Source organism: Saccostrea echinata, unplaced genomic scaffold, assembly GCF_033153115.1.
Source record: "Saccostrea echinata isolate AGI-Se365-2 ecotype Australia unplaced genomic scaffold, CSIRO_AGI_Sech_v1 ptg000002l, whole genome shotgun sequence".
In the NCBI taxonomy this organism is placed as follows: domain Eukaryota; kingdom Metazoa; phylum Mollusca; class Bivalvia; order Ostreida; family Ostreidae; genus Saccostrea; species Saccostrea echinata.
This window is the reverse complement of record NW_026889751.1, coordinates 27,507,324-27,527,500: the sequence shown is the minus strand read 5'-3', so window position 1 is coordinate 27,527,500 and position 20,177 is coordinate 27,507,324. Positions and strand designations below refer to the sequence as shown.

The following is a 20,177-nucleotide window of genomic DNA, read 5'->3' as shown; positions in this document are numbered from 1 at the left end:
CAAGATATTTTTAGAGGTGATAAACTGATAATTCCCCGCAATGGTTTAAAAATACTTGTCCGTAATTTTTCGGGCGATAAAGTTTCTTCTTGGATGTAATTTTCCAGTAAAGAAATAAATTTCGCCTATTATTATCAACATTGATTTGTATATGAAAAATGCATTTTCTTTCTGCATAAAATAGATGTGTGTACACTATAATGGGTTATAAATAAATTATTTTAAGGTATTTATGAACAGTCGAAATTAACCAGGTGGTCGAAGTTACACTCGTCTGTGACCATCCTAACCTACATCCTGACGTTAAAAAAAAGTCTTGTATCTATGTAAGTAAATTACTGCATAGTTACACCATTTGATAAATAAATACATCAATCAGTGGATAGGTTTGTAACGTAGACCTTCTGATTTTAAATTCATTTATTTACCTCACTCGGCACACCTCGGCCGATTCGTACCGCATCTGGATGAAGGTGACGGAATCAGCCGAGGTTTCCCGAATGTTATTTACCTTCGACCAGCCTTTAAATATTGCAGTATTTTTCTTTGCATCATCATAGGAAATTGACAAGTGCTGTCTACCCTTCAAACGAAATCGGGAGACGTTTTCCGCTTTGAATAATTATGAGATGATATTCATAGCCTAGGGAATGCAAGGTTTTCAGACTTGATTTTTAAGAAAACTGATACTTGGTCATAAAATAAAATTACCATTTTTTAATTGACCATTAATTATAAAACCAAAGTATGGCATTATTAATATTAGTCATGTCATATTTTGAAAATTTTAGGGGGGGGGGGGGGCGTGCGCCCCCAAGCCCCACTTAAATCCGCCAGTGGGGGCAGGCCCCCTGAACTTCCTCTAAATCTGTCAGTGTTTTCTTTCATTATACGGACTTGCAGAATAAGCGAAATACTCCAGACATTTAATAAAAATCTCAAACCCGATCTAAAACGCGTTGACAAAGTCAAACCAGACGGTTTTAGTTTTCACGGCATTTTTACAGTGATATGAGAAAAGTCGGATAATTGCTTTTAATTTTAAGAAATAAAGTTCGGCATTTTTCAACCTCGTTCGGTATAATATAATTTACTGATAATTTTTTCCGTTAAGGAGGAACACATGGACGAAGGATAAAAAAAGAGGTATTCTGCATGTACATGTACACATCATTGCTATAATTGTGTACTCGGGATTAAACCCAAAATCCTTCGTTGCATTGTATTTGGGTATAATTTTCACATGTTCTCAGGCGGATAATCATTTATTTTTATCTGTCTAAAGACAATAATTTCAGTTAATAGAGAAATGTTTTTATTTCGTCGTTTTTTTCCCATCCTTTTGGTTTACACGTTTGCTTTGTACACAAAAGCGTGTGTTCATATACCTCTGTTTCTACACGCTATCGATGTGATCAGGGAGAACATGATATCCTCCAGCAATTTACTTCTTATGAAAACACTCAACGAAAACATATTAGGTGAAAATATATACACCCATTAGTATCTTAGTACCTTAGTATCGACCTGTTTAATTGCAATGTCACCAACCGTAACGATCGCTGGCCAGGACTTGAATATAATTTATTACCGTTATTAAAACAACTCGTCAGCTGAGCGGACCTATGATTTAAACAGTAAAATAGGGAAATTCCAGAGTTCGAAGTGTATTTATTTTGGGCGCTCTTCCGCATAAACAAATTAAATCGCATTTACGCGTACTTACATGCACGTACCAATAATTTGTGTCATGGGTAAATTCAATTTATTAGATGAAATAAAACAAATGCATAAGATTAATCTTCCTAAACAACACGTTTTTAAAACAATCTATCTGATATAACTGACGGTATAAAATAACAAAGAAAATAAAGGGTTTGTGTTTGTATTTAATTTAAAATGAGAACAAATCTTAACCTGTCAAATAACTTATAAAACATACTTCGTTTTCCAGACACTAATTGCCATGCGTAATCTTCACATGCACTGACCAAGAGGTCACAAGTTTGAAATGTATGGCTTCTCATTGCGTGAGTTTTGTCAACACATGTCGGAGTAGACTATCTAAGCCAATTGATTCCCAAAGAAAACTGCATAGGAAGGGTTCTTTTTTGGTACACTTTTTAACGGGTAAAATTCATTCGACGCTCGATAGAATTTTCAAATACAAGTGAAATATTGAGGCGGTTAAGTTACATGCATCCGACCTAGTATTTTGTATGCAATAATATTGTAAGTTAGGAAGAAAATAATACAAACTCAAAAGTACTTAATTTTATTTTCGATTTTCCTGACAATTAAAAATGTGACCTCTACATACAATTATCATTTTTAATTATATACATCCTGTTTAATGTTCATGAAAGAAATAGCAACTCGTTAAATAATAACATTAGAGAGATAAATAAACTGTTTCTTTAATACGCAAAGAAAGTGGTCTTTTCGGCATTCAAAATGCATTGAATTTGAAGTGAATAAGTGAAAGGCACTTAAGACTAGCTGATTAAAACAAACGAGTGATAATTAAACAGTAAGACGGAATCATATGAAAGATTCGAAATGATTTTAAAGTAATTTTCCACAAAGCGCAATTATCTCAACAATGCAATGTTTATAAGAATAAATATGCAACTTTCTTGTAATTGAGCGAATAAAATATAAATCGAAATGTACTAGCGACTTAATCAAAGATATGAAATAATCTGAAAGATTCAACATATTTATCCACTCATCACTTAGTTAAAATGTATTTGGAATGGCCATTCTATGGTTTGTTTTGTGTATGACCTTAGGTCGCTGGTTCACACGCCGATTGATCCTCGGTGACCTCCTTTGCCACGCGCTATCGAGGGAGGGGTTACATAATTGTAAACACACGAGGTGAATGTAAAAGGCGTGTACTTAATGGCTGTGAATAGTCTATGTTTAAAGTTTTGTTTTATTTTCTGACTTAATTGTTTGTTTTTATATGATAAGAAGAAAAGGTTATCTTTTTTTCCCTGTTTAGTAGACTGGTTTATCCAAATTTGAAAACAAACGAAATAAAAGGGAAAGTTGTCAGTAAAAAATTTGGAAATAAAGCACAAAATACTTCAAAAACCTGATTCTAAAGAATATTAGCATCTAATATAGCAAGGTTTATTATTTATAGTAAGTTTATTTTAATTACACGCATGAAGAGCTCTGGTTTACTTGCTGAATGAAAACACTTACCTGTATATGTGTTATGCTTCTAGCTCATTTAGAACACAAGACTCAAACAAAATAACATTTTCTTGAGATCAATAAGATGTTAAATAACAACTTTAATTACGGCAGCTATTTCGAAATATTTACCGTTTTTGAGTTATAAAGCAAAAACTTTAAAGGGCCCCAGCTCCCTAATTTTAGGCGCCAGACCCTTTTTAGTGGTCTCAAATGAAAGGCCTTAAAATTGTGCACAACTTTTATTCTACATGTTTTATCAAAATATTTTTAGTTTAGAAGATAAAAAGGAAAATATGTGTAAATTTTCGCTCTTTTTGGCGTTCTAATTTTTGACCCCTCTCTAGCGCCATTTTGAATACAGAAATTGAAAAACAAAAACCGATGTGCACAACTTCAGTGCTTCTATTATTTAAATTCGGTAGAATTTCTACTCCAGCTTCAGTAGTCTCTGAGCCTTTGTCTGGAAATGAAGCCCCCTAAATTTTCATTTAAAGGGAGATAACCCAAAAGCGGAAGTGGGTTTTTGAAATGTTTGACAGCATTCTGATAGAATTTTGTAACGTCTTTAAACCCTGCAAATTTGAGCAAAATCCGTTGAGAAATGAGCAAGATATGAGGTCTCAAAGTTGGCGTCTAGGAAAAAAAAAAAAAGAATAATAAGAATAATCTTAACCATCAGAATCAGTAGAAGGTCTTCCGCCTGGAGCGGAAGACCTTAACAAACTATCAGCACTTCTGTACTCTTTTAATTCCTTGTTGAAATATCTTGCATTGGCCTCTCTTGGTCTTTGATGAACATTTAATAAGACAAGTTATTTTTGTCTCATTTTTTATTTATCTATTACTTACAGTCTACCTGATCATTAAATCTATGAAAGTACTTTTTGTATTATACAATAAAAATTCTTGCATAATTCTCTTATTCTATTAACTTTTCAAGTACATTATTTACAGTGATTAATTATCACAAGTAAATGGAAAAGGGGAATAACTCCTTTCAGTAGAATACAAATTAATAGAGCCCTGGCCTGGACCAGAACACTTGACCAAATGGTCCTGATGTTCAAATATCTGGTAAAAATACCCTTCCTTATTAAAACTTTTACTCTTTTTGCCTCTGATATGCCCAGGTGCAGAGAAGATTTTTAAAGCATTAATGCATTTTCACTATCTAATAAATAAATAGAGCCCCGCCCTAACATCAGAACCTCTGATCCAGGGGTCATGAATTCATAATTTTGGAAGAGGCATCCTTGCTTATCATAACCATGTATTTCTTTAAATAATACCGAGGAGAAGAGAAGAAGATTTTCAAAGAAATAATGCACTTTCATTATATGATCTATATAGCCCCACCCTAGCACCAGAACCCCTGACCCTGGGGCCATGAATTTCACAATTTTGGTAAAGTCTCTCTTGCTTATCATAACTATGTATTTAATTTGTTTAAATAATACCCAGGAGTAGAGAAAAGGATTTTCAAAGAAATAATGCACTTTCGCTATATGATCTATATAGCCCCGCCCTAGCACCAGTACCCCTGACCCTGGGGTCATGAATTTCACAATTTTGGTATAGTCACTCTTGCTTATCATAACTATGTATTCAATTTGTTTCAATAATACCCAGGAGTAGAGAAAAGGATTTTCAAAGAAATAATGCACTTTCACTATATGATCTATATAGCCCTGTCCTAGCACCAGAACCCCTGACCCTGGGGTCATGAATTTCACAATTTTGGTAAAGTCACTCTTGCTTATCATAACTATGTATTCAATTTGTTTCAATAATACCCAGGAGTAGGGAAGATTTTCAAAGAAATAATGCATTATTGCAAAGAGATAGCAATAGGTCACCTGAGTGACTCAGGTGACCTAAAAAACTACAAGAAATGACCCAATCATGCAATTAAAGCATCTTTTATACAAGGCTTACAGTCAAGTTATCACTGTTGACTATTATGACAATTGAGAAACTTACCGAGTGTCAGTTTGGGATAGTCCGGTCCTTGGGTGAAGCCCAGAACATGAGAGGTCAGGGCATGGTTGACCTTGTGCCACTGGACCACCAGGGATTCGTGATGCCTCCAGTTGATACACATGGCTCGGAAAGTCTTCCAGAGGGATGGGGAGGGGAAACACTTGTGACAGGCGAGGAGCCAGATCTCAAAGAGGACACTGAGGACCCTCTCACACAGCTGATCCCCGATATCATCTGATCAAAGAAATAAACAGGCCATTAGTGTATATATATGTATAACAATACTGCACAAAAGAGGTCCTGAGGGAAAATCTCATTGATCACATATTACAATGCCGTGTGATAAAACCAATTTGAAAGATGTAAAGAGGGACGATCTTATAATTATATCAAAAGGTTCGCGAAGGGAGATAATTTTTGTGCAAATCATATTTATATTTCATTTTAGGTATTATAATTCAAACAAAGAATGACTTTGTAAATTTTCAGGACATCCTTTCTTTTTGAAATAAATATGACAGAACTATACAACAATAAGTATTATCTTTTACTGCTTAATGCAAATTACAATTATTTTTTTGAAGAACAAGAAATTTATAATTATGTACTAAATATCGGTATTTAAGTCTCCCTTTCATGATAAATGTATCACACAGTAAAAATAATCATGATATACCGGTATACCAATAAAATTGCACATCCCTAGTCTTGAAGGATAGACATAAAATGAACCAATGAATATTCAGATTGATAAGGACATCACAACATAATTATAGATATTTCACTGGCTACCACAGGGCTGCAGTGAAACATGGGCAGTCAAAGAATACACAGCTTACCTCAAAGAATGTCATCTGTTAGCGACATTAAGTTGCATGCAAAGTGATTGTAATTTGATTATTTCATCATTTGAATGTCATACGAACATGACTAGAAAGCATAGAAAGCATAGAATATGCTGGAATCGGCAGTATGTATTCTTAGATGCATCACTGATGCAGCTTTGGTTTGGCTAGTGTTTAAAGCCAATTGTGCACTATACCTCCAAAAATCTTACTGGACCACTTATCCAGGAAATATAGGTCAAATGCAGCATCAATACAAATTTAGTCAAGGTTTGGCTTAAATTTACCTGGGAATGGATCTGCATGCTCTGAAAATACTGGCCTTTTTTTTTTTTTTTTTTTAGAAAAATAGGTCAAATGCAGCATTAAATGAATGCAAATTTAGTCAACTGGTTTGGCTTACATTTAATCTGCATGGATCTGCATGCTCCAAAAATACTTGCCTTCATTCAGAAATATAGGTCAGATGCAGTATCAGAAGTATGACTGGAAGTAAGCATCCTTAGATGGATCACCCATGCCAATTTGTCAAGTTTGGTCAAATAACTAACTGGGAAAGGATCTAAAAACATTAACATGACCACTTATCTGGAAAATTTAAATGAGATTACAGTACCCAAGACAGACAGTTTGTATCCATGGATGCATTATTTATGCAAATTTGGTCCAGGATGGGATTTACTGTAACAGTTACTTGGAAATAGACCTGCTTCAAAAACTTTAACCTGGCAGCCCATATAAAAAATATACACCTTACATGTAGCATCCAAAGCATAATTGGTAATTTTAAAAATCCTTATTTACCGATCAAAATGAATGTTAAAATTGCGATGAAAAGGGGAGGTAGTCATGGATGCTTACATGACACATTCAAGGTTGTTTTTCCGCTTGTCGGAAAGGCTCAGGGAAGTTGCGATTGAACCTGAACCTGTAAACCCAGAGTGTTGACAACAGAGGTAACAAATAAGGTTTTACAACAAGCTCTTCTCAACTTCATTGGGATGACGTAGAATAAAAAAAAATAGGGTTGCTCCATATAACATGACAAACATTGTAAATTGTCCTATTTTTAACAAAGTTTCTACTTCATTGGCATTTATTGAACAAATAAAACTCTGAATCTGTATACATTTGCATAAAAGCAAAGTAAGCCTTTCTGAATACACAGCTGAAGTAAATGAATTGGTATAAAGATAGCACATGATTGTGATAAAAGCAAGTCAACTACAAGCCAAGAACATTCAAAATACTCTTTTTCAAGGCATTCTTAATTATAAGCTCTGTGGTGTTAAATTGAACTTGACTGTTAATTTGCAATAATTTTAAGAAAAGATTAAATTACGAAAATAAAACATTAGAGTTGTAAACAATCGGAAATAGGCAAAACATACTTTTGACTTAATTATCTACTCAACTTTTCAGCTTACCTTATGGCTATTTACATGCATGTTTTTGTCTACTTGTAATATACATGTACACATGCACATTTGCTACATTGGATTTCATCATATTTTGGAATATTGACTGTATAACATTTTTCATTTTCTATAGTATCAATTAACTGTCCAATGTCCATTATTATGGGCAGCAAATATGAATAAAACTCATCATGTTGTGTATAAAAACATCTACTGAAAGTGCGTAAAGGATGTAAATACATGTAGTAACTACCTAGGACATAGCCCCCCAAAATAATTAGGTTGAGAAAAAAAAGTTCTCTGCAAGGGCACACAAAATACCTGTCAGAAACTAAATGCAAATAACAGTTTTTGTAACTTGAAAACATCAACTGACAAGGTTTGATAATCCTACTCCATTCACAAAGGATATGACCTCATCACAATCAGAGATGCATAGCCATTAAATTTGGAAGTCATGCATTGCCATTAATTTGAAAATCAGGTCATTTTGACTAACTTTTGGATTACCTATGTCTTAATTCCTATAAAAGTTGCATCAAGTAAAACCCTGCAGTGTGAAGAAGAAATCACACAGTAAAATAATACTATGAATCAGATAGGATTTGAGTTTAAATTTAGTCATACCATGCCAATATAACTCCAAAATAATGTCACCTTGATCCACATTTTGGTTGTGACACAAATTTCCAAAAAGATACATCAACAGACAGGGCTTTATTATCATAGGCTTCACAGTATGGGATATAAGGCATCATCGGAACCCACAGGTTTCTCTCTGTTACACTAAATGCAGTGTAATTGAGAGAAAACCCATGGTTTCCGACGATGATGGTATAGATGAGATTTGAATACTACAATGTACTAGAATGTACCGGTGTACACAGCTGTATTATTCCAAGAGATTTCATAACCATCTTTCAACATACCTTTCTAATGAGATGCATCTATAGACAAGATTTGATGACCGCAGGCCTTTAAGCTTGCTAAATAGACTTATTACCTGCTTTCATCAGTTTGTGACAAACATTCCTGCTAAGTTTCATCAGCTTTCAAGGTGAGAAAAGTTTCTAGGTCTCCTATTGGACAAGAAATGATCTGGACAAACTAATAGGGTTGACTAAAACACCACATCACAATGTAGCATTGACATTAAATAACACAAAGCTTAAATTATAGAGAATCAATTATAGTGATGAGGCAACTACACATATCAGTTTGTGGTCTTTAGACAATAATAATGTCCTAAAATGTCAACGTGTACATAACAACTTTGTTTTATACCAAGAACTTACAAGCACTTCACCCAAGGTAAGCAAAAAATTATAGCAATTAACATAATGCAGATAAAAAGCAAAGTCTAAAATCATAAGATGCAATATACCATTAAAAAAAACAGTGAAATTTTGTCATTTGTTATACAAGAAACAAATCTAAATTTTGTCCTAAATTAATATCTGTATCTTGCGGTACATATTCTATTTAACCAAAATTAAAATCTTAAAATTTATCAAACTATAAATATTTGATTTTTATTATTGAATTTTCAAAATAGACCTCTAATAATTTTCACAAACTATCTTCATAAAATGTCACTTTAAAAAGTGTCAAAATAAGGGTTGTTCTCATTTTAAAATTTTTTTTAATATTATCTAGCTATAATGATACTGTATTTATTGTGAGTTTCTATTTCATTCTGGTACAGTAAGTTATAATATAAGCTGTATATAAATAATTGCATACATGTGATTGTGGTAATTTTGGAGGAGCATGATTTATATATTCACTTTTATGTGTAAATGAATTAACTTATCATTTGCAATGGATACTTATATATTTAATTATACACGTATATAGGTCTGATTTGTATGCATTGTGATTCTATGTGTTTTCATTATTTGCTGTTAGTTTAAATCCAAACTGAGTGCTTTAACTGGCTAGCAAATCCAAAGGTCTAAAAGTGTGAGAATTTTTGTGTGCTGAAATGAATCACCATACACACCAAAAATGTACAGAAAACTTACATGAACTTAATCCGGAATCGTCTGCATTAACAAAAAGATAAGCATGCTGTCAATCATCTCCAATGTAAACAATGCATTAACATTAAGCCGAGAGTTCAAAGGACAGCCAAAGTGTGCCCCCTATAATCAGGCGTGATTGTGGCAAAGACTGCCATAAAAATTGAAGCAGATTCTTGTGTCAACAAAAAACAAAGAATGGAGTTCATTAGTGAATTAACAGTTAACAGATTAAAAAAAAGAACATAAATTTTGCAGTTTGCAGTCAGTATATAAAATTTTGAAAGAGTTATCTGGAAGGTACATGATTTGGTTTCTTTTAAAAATGCAGCATCTGACGAAGGAACAGGAAAATAATCAGCTTGTCACATCATAAGCATTTAATTGACATGACAGTTAAACTAAAAACTTAGAACAGAAATGGCAGCAAAGTTGAATGTATAAAAGTTAGTGGAGACATGTTTGTGATTATTTTCAAGTAGATATGATAGCAACTGTATAAGAATTCTATAATTTTAGATGAAAGATTTATAGTTATGTGTAAATATTTTGTTTTAATTAATATAATGTTTTCTGCATATAGGCACAAACTATATGACTAAACATGTCAAATCAAAAATCAAACCTACAGCACTTCTAAACTTGAGTGTAATTATGAGGGATATCCAAAGTGTGTTATGTACCAGTATTATATTCTACAGATAGGGTTGGATACCAGTATTGGGTATTCATATTACCGTACCACATAGTTGTTTTAAAATTACCAGTAAAATACCATTTCATTTCATATACAGGTATCATTGTCCAATATCGGTATTTAATATTTTTTCTTTCATATATTTGAACGTGTTCAACTTAACTGAAAAAACTGCATACTTTTGAAAATACATAACCCCAAGATTGAATTTTACAATGTGTATTGTAAGGTTATGCTAAATTACAAAATAAGGCATATTGGGACTTGCTTTGTAAGTTGCCTAACTTTTCAATTAGTAATTGAAAAGTATAACTTTCAGTAAAGTGCTCATTGACATTGCTTACTCTACTCTTTTTTAATAAATGATAACAGATTTAAATTATTTAAAATACTATAATTGCTATAAAAATTTTTGCCTTGAATTTATAAGCAGCTGTGTCCGTTAATGTCGTCATAAACATGGCAATCACATAAAATGGTTTATGTTAACTTTGTTGTAGCCAAATTTTTCATGATTATTTTTGATAGTATTTCTAAATTTATTGGTTTGTTGATCTTTTATTGAAAAATAAGTTTTAATAAAATCAGAAATCATAAAGTCATTAAAAAATATGTTAGCATACATACTGAAACTACATTTGTTATACATGTATCATATGTATTGATCAGTTGATCCAGGTATCATTAAAAAGTACTGTACAGTATCATTTCAAAAATACCAGACGAGTATGGTATCATACCATTTCATCCTTAACGGTATCCAACCCTATCTACAGAAAATCTATAACAATCTTAAGTATAGAAACTAACATAGGATCAGAGAAGAAAAAAAATTCACTGCAATGAAATTGTTAATCAAACAAGGACCCCTACATTAGGCCATCTTTAAAAAAATGTTTGGTTGTCCTCTCCCGACCAATTGGCCCGAATCAAAACTTTTTTTAACCTGCAGGGAGCAATTTTTTTTTCTGCATTCCAGAAAAAAGATTATGATAATTCAGCATTGATTTTGAAGTTTTCTTTGAAAAAATAAAAATTTCTCACCAACCTACTGACTTTAATTTTTTCATCCTGAGTCGGGAGAGGGCAAGCAAACATTATTTTAAAGTTGGCGTTAGTGTTTTATCTTTGGATCAATACTACTCATATCATTAGATACACTACAGATAATAAACATACATATAATATAGAAGAATTTTATTAACTACTACATATAAATATAATTCACAATCTATAACATAATACTAAGTAAGTAAAGCCCAGATTCACCAAATCATGACAATCTAATTTAAAAGTACATTCATAAAAAGTTTTTTGTTTCTTTACATGTATAGATTAATATAAACGTAGCTTCATATATGCATATAAAGATAATATTTGTTCTTAATTAAAAGAACAACATATAAGAGTATTCTCCCTTTACCTTTTTCTAATGGTGGTGACAGTAAGCTGTCATTGGCTGCCAACAGGAACTTCAGCAATGTTTCCCACGATTCCCTAGACAACATGGTGGATTCCTTAGCAATGGCCTGAATTTGTCTCAGAACTCGGTGACAGAAGACTGCTTGTTTCCTCACACTGTCAACATCTAGCAAAGACATACGAATCCATCATGATTTACATATTTTTCTGTTTTTTAAAAGTACATACAATTTCAAAACATTTAAAAATTAGTGAAAATCTATGAGCTCAAACATAACTATTATCAGCCATTCAATACTCAAAACTTATTGTTACAATGAACAGGCATTGATAGGCATTTTCTACTGGGTTTTTTGCCCTATCTTAATTGTGAACATTTTCGCCCCATTTTTAATTCAGGCAGACACAGTTTCGCTAAGAAAGATAACGTTGTTTCAATTGAGTTTGCAATGTTCTGAATTTATCCTTGACAATGTGGACGTAAATGAAACGGGCAAAAATTTTTCTGTATACAGCATTCAAATGCATAACCAATGACTCTCGACTTTACTAAAGATATCTGTTATTGCTCAGTGAGTCAAAATAATCATTTGATATTAAACACTAACAATCACTGTACACATACAGTTGATCTTCAATATTTCAAACACTGATATCCTGGATATCTCATCGTAAGTTTGAAGTCCAAACCACTTTTTCTTTATATATGTATTTTAATCTCAATATCCCAAACTCATGGATATCTCAATGTTTATGAGTTCCATCAAGTTAAAGATAATGAGAATTGACTTTTTTATCTCTGTTAATCTCCCATGTATACCTGATCCTGGTCGAGGTACAAACAGATTAAGAAGATGGTGAATCATGTCCTGTATATAGGGGTCTGGGTCATCTTTAAGGGGCTGGGGGACAGATTCCTGGTGTGGAGAAGGGGGCATACAGGCCGAAAGCCAAATACAGTAGACATTGACACACTCCTTAATGGTGTCTAACTCTGTCAGTGGGAGACTGAGGCCATAACACAGCACCTACAAAATAAATGGGTGACAATATATTAGGGCTTGATGTTAATATGTAGGTCACATATAATAGTTCATGAGGGATTCCACTGTAAGAAGTGAGGTAATACTTGCCATCTGATATACTTTTAATTATTTTTACTCAAGTAAGGAAGAATAACAGTCCTTATGATTTACTTACTTCCATGGTCCATTTGACCTCTTTGTCAGAGTCAAGCTGACACAGCTCATGATTATTGGCAGCAATGCTGAGACTGGTTGCAATGTGTTTCACCACCGAAGTGGCGACTGTGGTGCCAACATAGGCGGGGAATTTGTGGAGGACGCTCTGGTTTGCTTTATCACACTGAATCTCATCCTGGAGGGAGGACCACTCCGAATACATGGTCAGACCTCCCCTAAGGTACTACACTGCCCACAACATTACTTTCCTGCATTTGTCAAACCATTTGAACTGTCACCTGAAATTGTCATAACACAGTTAGTGCCAATAAACACTACCAGAATTTCTCCATTAATATATAGAGCCTTAAAATCAATAATACATGCAATGTACGTGGTGTGACTAAATTCTATGGCCATTCACATAAAAGCGTTATGCCAAACAGAAAACAGAATATAAATTGACAGAGGAAATTATGGTTAACATATAAAATCAGAATGATAAAAATTCTATAGCCCTCTTTCAATTGATCTTTGCTTTCTGTATTTACCATCTGATAAATATCTGTTAATTAAACAGGAAATATGGTGTCAGAACATTTACGATTTCTTCAAAACATGAAAAATTACTACATCCTATCCGTCTGAAAATTTTTAGTAAAAACCAAAACTTCCGGATAGAGGGCGTTCTCATCCAATATGGCTGCGCCCATGAGTGGAAAAGTAAGTGACAGTGTTGAAAAAAATCTTTGAAACTTTTCTGTCTTAAAACATGTCAAAATATTATGGCATTATCCTGTTATTTACTTCACGAAGCAAATAAGTTTGACGTCGTTTACGTTAACGTCAAATTCAACATCCTTCAACATAACTGATATGCTTACTGGAATATTTTTATTGATTTTATGTATGTTATTGTTTATTGTATTCATGACTATATGCCAATGTATGATGGTGTTGTCAATAAATAAATTGAAAAAAAAAAATTGAAATTCATCTGTGGATGCTATATTATTTTTATAAGGGATGTCACAGATTTATTACATCGATATCATTACTTACCCATTACATTATTTTATTGACAAAATACCATGTCTGCGCATGATTGAAATATTTAATCCTAGTTTTAATTTTTTACATTACTTTTATTTTTCACATTCTGTTTAGAATGATCTGTCTCGGTATATATATACACCTGTTATTTGCTTCGCCTCTGTATATATATACTCCTGTTATTTACTTCGCGAAGCAAATAAGTTCCAGGGTTTTGAGTACATTTAAAGATCTTGCGTCGCTATTTACTCCTGTTATTTGCTTCGCTTTGTATAAAAACGTGCCTATTTCTACATTTGTCATCTTTTATCTTGATCCCCCCCAAATACCAAGCCCCATTTTTATATATTTCTCCCCCAAAGAAACCCTTTTCCTGGGGAATTCTTCCCCTTGAAGTGCTATTTAGAATGATTTGTGTCGGTATATATATACTCCTGTTATTTGCTTCGCCTCTGTATATATATACTCCTGTTATTTACTTCACGAAGCAAATAAGTTCCAGAGTTTTGAGTACATTTAAAGAACCTGCGTCGCTATTTACTCCTGTTATTTGCTTCGCCTTGTATACTTTATGGGTTTTTGTATGAAATAAATAAATATGTTGTATATGGACTGAAAATGAAAGGAGTCGAAATGTGTGGAACTGAAGTCAAAATGTGTAAGTATTGTCGTAAACATATTCAAGGATGAATTTGACGTTAACGTGAACGACGTCGAACTTATTTACTTCGCGAAGTAAATAACAGGATAATGCCAATGTTATGTGTCTCTTATAATCATCTTGAGAATGAGAGGAGTAGCGTGGATGTAGGTTTTGGGCAAGCACATCTATTACTGGTGATAAGCTTGATATTACCCTGACAGCTAGTGCAGCTAGACGTACATATCAGCATACATTACTGCACTTATCAATTGAATACCAATCAATGATCTGGCCAATGTTTTTTGAAGCAGACTTAGTTCAATAGTGTTGAGTAGAAAAGGTGGAGGTGCAATTAATGAAAACTTACATAGCATGCTGGTTCACAATTATCCCTGGTGTTTCCTGCCAGATTGTCAGAATGAAGTATGCTAACAGTGGATTACGGTCAATGACAGAAAATTTTATTAACATTTCTGTTTATTGTTTTGTTTTGTTTTGCTTTTTTTTATTGTGCACCTCCTTTCCTAATCCACATATGATTGTTTATTAACAATAATAAAAGGACAAGAATGAAAACTAACATTGATGAATGGAATGTTCTTTTAATATCCATTGTATGCTGTAAAACTGAAGCAGATTAATAAATGATAGATTATTGAAAGTTGATATTTACTCTTTAAACCCTATACACTTCCTTATTAGTTTTTCAGCATTTAAAAACCCCATATGACCCGAGATACCCTCTTATTTATGTGATTCTGTGTAATTATTTAGATTCTCTGTTGACAGTTTTTCAGTACAGATCCCACAGAGATAAAGGACATAGTCCTCCTCCTGACCCAGAATGGACTTTGTCCTCGCTGTGTCCTCAGGTTCCTGGGAGAGGGGGATACTGCAGTGTTTAGAGTCTCCATTGAGGTAATCATGCCTATTCACTGAATCTTTTTCCCCTTATTTCACTGAAAGTGTAAGGTATAATTTTGTAAAGACACTGTTTAACCTAATATGTTTTTAAAGTGGTAGATTATCTTTCAAAAAAGAAAAATGCACTGATCATAATATAAACTGCATATTTTGGAGTCAATAAAGAAAACAGCTAATTTGTTCTCCCTAGGAATTGACCCAGAAAGTGATATCACTGGCAGATGGTCAGGAAGGTATATTTTCTTCCCTCCCTTGTCCTGCTTGTTTGGGAATTCTCCAGGTGTACCTAGAGGGAGAGTTTCTTAACAGAGTAAGTGACTATAAAACTTGTGTTAAACAGTCCTATGTAAACCAGATTTTGTATATAGCACCTATATGAAGTGTCTATAAATTTTACCTTGCCACATTTTAACAGATTGTAGAGACAGTGAAATCCAGTGATCATCAGTTCAAGACATTCATTTGTTCTCTGACTACACCTGTGTGTTCACTTCTTAGAGAGGTATGTTACTAAAGATTAAGCATATTTAATTAATATCTACTATCTATTATTAAAGGTTCAAAGGAGTTTATTTACAGTCTTGTTTAACTTGTTTCATTTTTTTTTGTTTCTCTTTTTAGCATTCTTTCCTTCTGCTGCTGAATGAAAAGTTTAAGTGAGTACATTTTACCTGGCCTCTTTCCAAATTATCCATCATCATTTCCAGTCCATTATCCTTGCTTATGACATAAGGCTAGGATTATTTATAAGAACCATGTGTCTGTTTTCAGATCTCTGTATGAATGTAAAGTGATAGAGGACATAGCATCAGTTAAAGATGTCTGGAAATGGAGGAGTGGTCCTATTTTAGCAGCGGCTCTAAATGCACCTTTTGAATTCAAGGTTTATTTTTGCAAGAGAACTCTTAAAATGATATAAGCTGATAAACATATAAATAAATTGAATAAATTTCACATCACCATATCATAGTAATAGTAAGAGACACAGTTAAAGAACACAGCACTCACTAATTAAAATGTAACATATAGATATAAGTAGTTGTAAAGTAAGCTGTGATGTTATCAATGCAGAGAAAGCTTTCTAATTTTTATCTTGAAAAAGACACAGAAGAGGTTAAAGGTCAATGGTTATTTTTAGCTCATTTTGACAAAGTCAAAAGTCAAAGTCAAGATGAGCTTATGCTATAGTTGGCATCCTGGTTGAAGTTATAGGAACAAATCCATTCCCAAGTAACTATAGACCTACTTGGACCAAACATTCATGGATCATGCATCATCAGATGTACATTTCTTGACTTGCTTCGGATGCAGGAATTGATCTACAATAAGATAAGAGACCAGGTTCAAGTTAGAGCAAGTTACAGTTTTAGGAGTGGGTTTCATTTCAAAGTAAGCATTAGCCATATGGTGACCAAACTTGCATGAATGATGCATTCTGGGATGCATACTACCAGACTGGCTTTGGATGTTGGATCTGACCTACATTTTCTATATGAGTGACCAGGTTAGTTTTTGAAGCAGGCTCATTCACAGTTAACTATAATAATAAGCCCTATGATGTCCAAATTTGCATTGATAATATATCAAGGCATGCATACTACCAGACTGGCTTCGGATACTGGATTGATCTACATTTCTGGATGAGTGACCAGGTTAAAGTTTATGGAGCAGGTTCATTCTTAAGTATTTGTAATTTCTACCTAGACTGATGGTTTGCATACAACTGGATGATACATTTAGGAATGCAATCAATGCATACTACCAGACTTGCTTCAGATGCTTTATAAATTGTCCTAAATTTTCAGGATGAGTAAACAGAGTTAATTTTTAGAGCAGATTCATTCACAAGTACAGTTGAACTTCAATATCTTGAACACTGATATCTCGAATACCATGGATATGTCAAAGTGATTTGGAAGTCCCAACAACTTATTCTTTAAGTATTTTACCCTGGATATCTCGAATACATGGATATCTCAAAGTTTTTTCTTGGTCCCACTGAGTTCGAGATAACGAGGTTTGACTGTAATTTTAAGTCCTACCTGGACTAAACTTGTAAGGATGATGCATCTAGGGATGCATACTACCAGATTTGCTTCAGATGCAGGAACTGACCTACATTTCCTGGATGAGTAACCAGATTATATTTTTAGAGCAAATGTAGGTCAATTCCTGCATCCGAAGCAAGTCAAGAAATGTATATCCAGTGATACATGATCCATGCACCTTTGGTCCAGGTAGGGCTATAGCTACTTGGGAATGGACTTGCTCCTATAACTCCAACCAGGATGAAACTTGCATGGATGATGCATCTAAGAATGCACACTACTGCACTTCTTCAGATGCTGAGTCTAACCTACATTTTCTGGATGAGTGAACAGATTAGAGTTTTTGGAGCAGTTTCATTCACAAGTAACTATAAGGTTTACATGGACCAAACTGATACAGATGATGCATCAAAGGATGTGTACTACCACACTTGGCATGGATGCTGGATCAGGCCTTCGTTTATTGTAGCAGGTTCATTGCCAAGTTCCTATAAGCTCTGTGGTGACCAAACATGTATGGATGATATATCTAGGGATGTTCGCTACAGCTGTGCTTCAGATGCTGGATCTGATCTACATTTCTGAGTTGAATAAACAGGTGAAAGTTTGAATGAGACCTATGGTGACTGAACAAGATCGATAATGCATTTTAAAAAGCATGCATACTACCAGATAAGCTTTATGATCTAGATCTGACCCACACTTAAATGTTGATCGAACAATTATAGTTTTTTTGAGCAGGTTCATTTTGAAGTATCTATAGATCCTACCTGAACCAAACATGTATAAATGTTGTATTTATGGATGCAGTCTACCAGAACATTTGTTTAGTGTACAACTTTGTCTTACTTATGGGTAACATTTGTCAAGGAAAGTGCTGTGATCTTTGATGACCAAATGAATGTTTTTATTTTTGTAGAGCAAATTTGACATTATTCTCAACTTTACTTACGACAAGTCAGACAAGGAATGCACCTTCCTGTACGTATTTAAAAACAGATTGTAACATTACATGTAACTCATTTAAAAGATTGTTGTTTTTGATCAATGATATAACTTCTACCTGACTCACAATATTTTGATTTATCTGTAAAATTACTGTAGGTCTTACCACAGTCCAGCATTATTCAGGAAAAGGAAAAACCAACAAAAGGTAATTTGAATATAAATTCAGGTTTCCTGAAGTTTATTTTTTATAACCAAGAATATCAGCAGTAATACGAGGAAATTTGAACAAGTTGGTCATGCTGCAAATATGCACACATTTATTTAAAGACTATGTCCAGGATTACTTACCATATATACTCGCCTATAAGTCGGTCCCCCTATAAGTCGGTTGTATTTTTAAAGCTTATATTAGAGGAATTGATCCTATTAAATGCCATCCTTTTTATAACTCGCCTATAAGTCGGACATAGAGTTTTGGACCAAATATTAACTTCCAAAAAAACCAACTTATAGGCGAGTATATACATTAGATGATTCTGGTTGTGATTAAAAAAGTCTATTTCATTAAGATTCTGAATTAAGCAAACTTACATTAGCATTCAACAATTATTGATTTTATAGAATTATGGAGATACCTACACAAGGACTAATGTAGCAAAAGTTTTATCAGACATCACAGATGGATATTTCAAAAGGTTTGTATGATGGCTTCTTAGCTCACCTGGACAAAGTCAATATATGCTTATGCTATGCCCCACGTGTCAGCTTTCCAGTTAAAGTTTTGTGAGTAAGCCATAACTATAAGCCCACCCTAGAACAAACATACATTGATGATTTATCTAGGAAAGTACACATCCAGAGTTGCTTCAGATGCTTGATCTGACCTAGATTTCATGGATGAGTGACCAGATTAATGTTTTTGGAGCAAGTCCATTCCCAAGTAACTAAGAGCCCTAGGTATACCAAACTTGTTTGGATGATATCAGGATACCAGGTTAGAGTATTTATCAATCAGAAAATATGATACAATGCTGTAAATGCTTTGAAATATAATTTATTTTATTAGGTCACCTGAGTCACTCAGGTGACCTATTGCTATCTGTTTTCGTCCGTCGTTGTCCGTCGTTGTGCGTCGTGTGTTAACATTTGAACATTTTCAGCTTCTTCTCTGAAACCGCTGAACCAATTTCAGCCAGTTTTAGCATATGGCATCTATGTGTGAAGGGGAACAAAATTTGTGAATTTCATGGTCCCTGCCCCCCCTGGGGCCTGAGGGGTGGGGCTAAAACCACCAAAATTAATGCAATCTTTAAAAATCTTCTTCTTTACTCCTGGACATCAAGCAGTCAAATTGTTGGCATCATTGTAATAAGCATTGAACCCTCTATAAAAATTGTGAAATTCATGGCCCCAGGGTCAGGGGTTCTGGTGCTAGGGCGGGGCTATATAGATCCTATAGTGAAAGTGCATTATTTCTTTGAAAATCTTCTTCTCTACTCCTGGGTATTATTGAAACAAATTGAGTGCATAGTTATGATAAGCAAGGGTGACTCTACCAAAATTATGAATTTCATGGCCCCAGGGTCAAGGGTTCTGGTGAAAAGGGGGCTCTATTGATTATATGAAAAAAAGGAAAAATCTTTGAAAATCTTCTTCTCTACTCCTGGGTATTATTTAAACAAATTAAATACATAGTTATGATTAGCAAGAGTGACTCTACCAAATTTGTGAAATTCATGGCCCCAGGGTCAGGGGTTCTGGGCTAGGGCGGGGCTATATAGATCATATAG

At 33.8% G+C, this 20,177-nt stretch overlaps 2 protein-coding genes across 4 annotated transcripts in view; one reads left to right on the top strand and one right to left on the bottom strand.

Moving 5' to 3' along the window:
• The window catches only part of LOC133176071 (ral GTPase-activating protein subunit beta-like), a 54,249-nt gene extending 40,789 nt beyond the window's left edge, over positions 1–13,460 (bottom strand). For all 3 annotated transcript variants that reach the window (XR_009719381.1, XM_061311243.1, XM_061311254.1), the window contains exons 1-5: positions 13,323–13,460; positions 12,791–13,070; positions 12,411–12,618; positions 11,592–11,756; positions 5,188–5,421 (exon numbers count right to left, since the gene is read on the bottom strand). Coding sequence is in view for 2 of the 3 variants with exons in the window: in XM_061311243.1 (XP_061167227.1) it covers positions 5,188–5,421; positions 11,592–11,756; positions 12,411–12,618; positions 12,791–12,994 (811 nt within the window). In the remaining variant the exon portion in view is untranslated. The remainder of the gene's footprint in view (positions 1–5,187; positions 5,422–11,591; positions 11,757–12,410; positions 12,619–12,790; positions 13,071–13,322) is intronic.
• LOC133176229 (tRNA pseudouridine synthase Pus10-like) overlaps positions 13,348–20,177 on the top strand; it is a 29,485-nt gene continuing 22,655 nt past the window's right edge. The window contains exons 1-9 of the mRNA XM_061311388.1: positions 13,348–13,494; positions 15,257–15,385; positions 15,582–15,701; positions 15,807–15,893; positions 16,013–16,047; positions 16,163–16,274; positions 18,359–18,420; positions 18,544–18,592; positions 19,009–19,082. Coding sequence (XP_061167372.1) covers positions 13,471–13,494; positions 15,257–15,385; positions 15,582–15,701; positions 15,807–15,893; positions 16,013–16,047; positions 16,163–16,274; positions 18,359–18,420; positions 18,544–18,592; positions 19,009–19,082 — 692 coding nt within the window. The 5' untranslated portion in view covers positions 13,348–13,470. The remainder of the gene's footprint in view (positions 13,495–15,256; positions 15,386–15,581; positions 15,702–15,806; positions 15,894–16,012; positions 16,048–16,162; positions 16,275–18,358; positions 18,421–18,543; positions 18,593–19,008; positions 19,083–20,177) is intronic.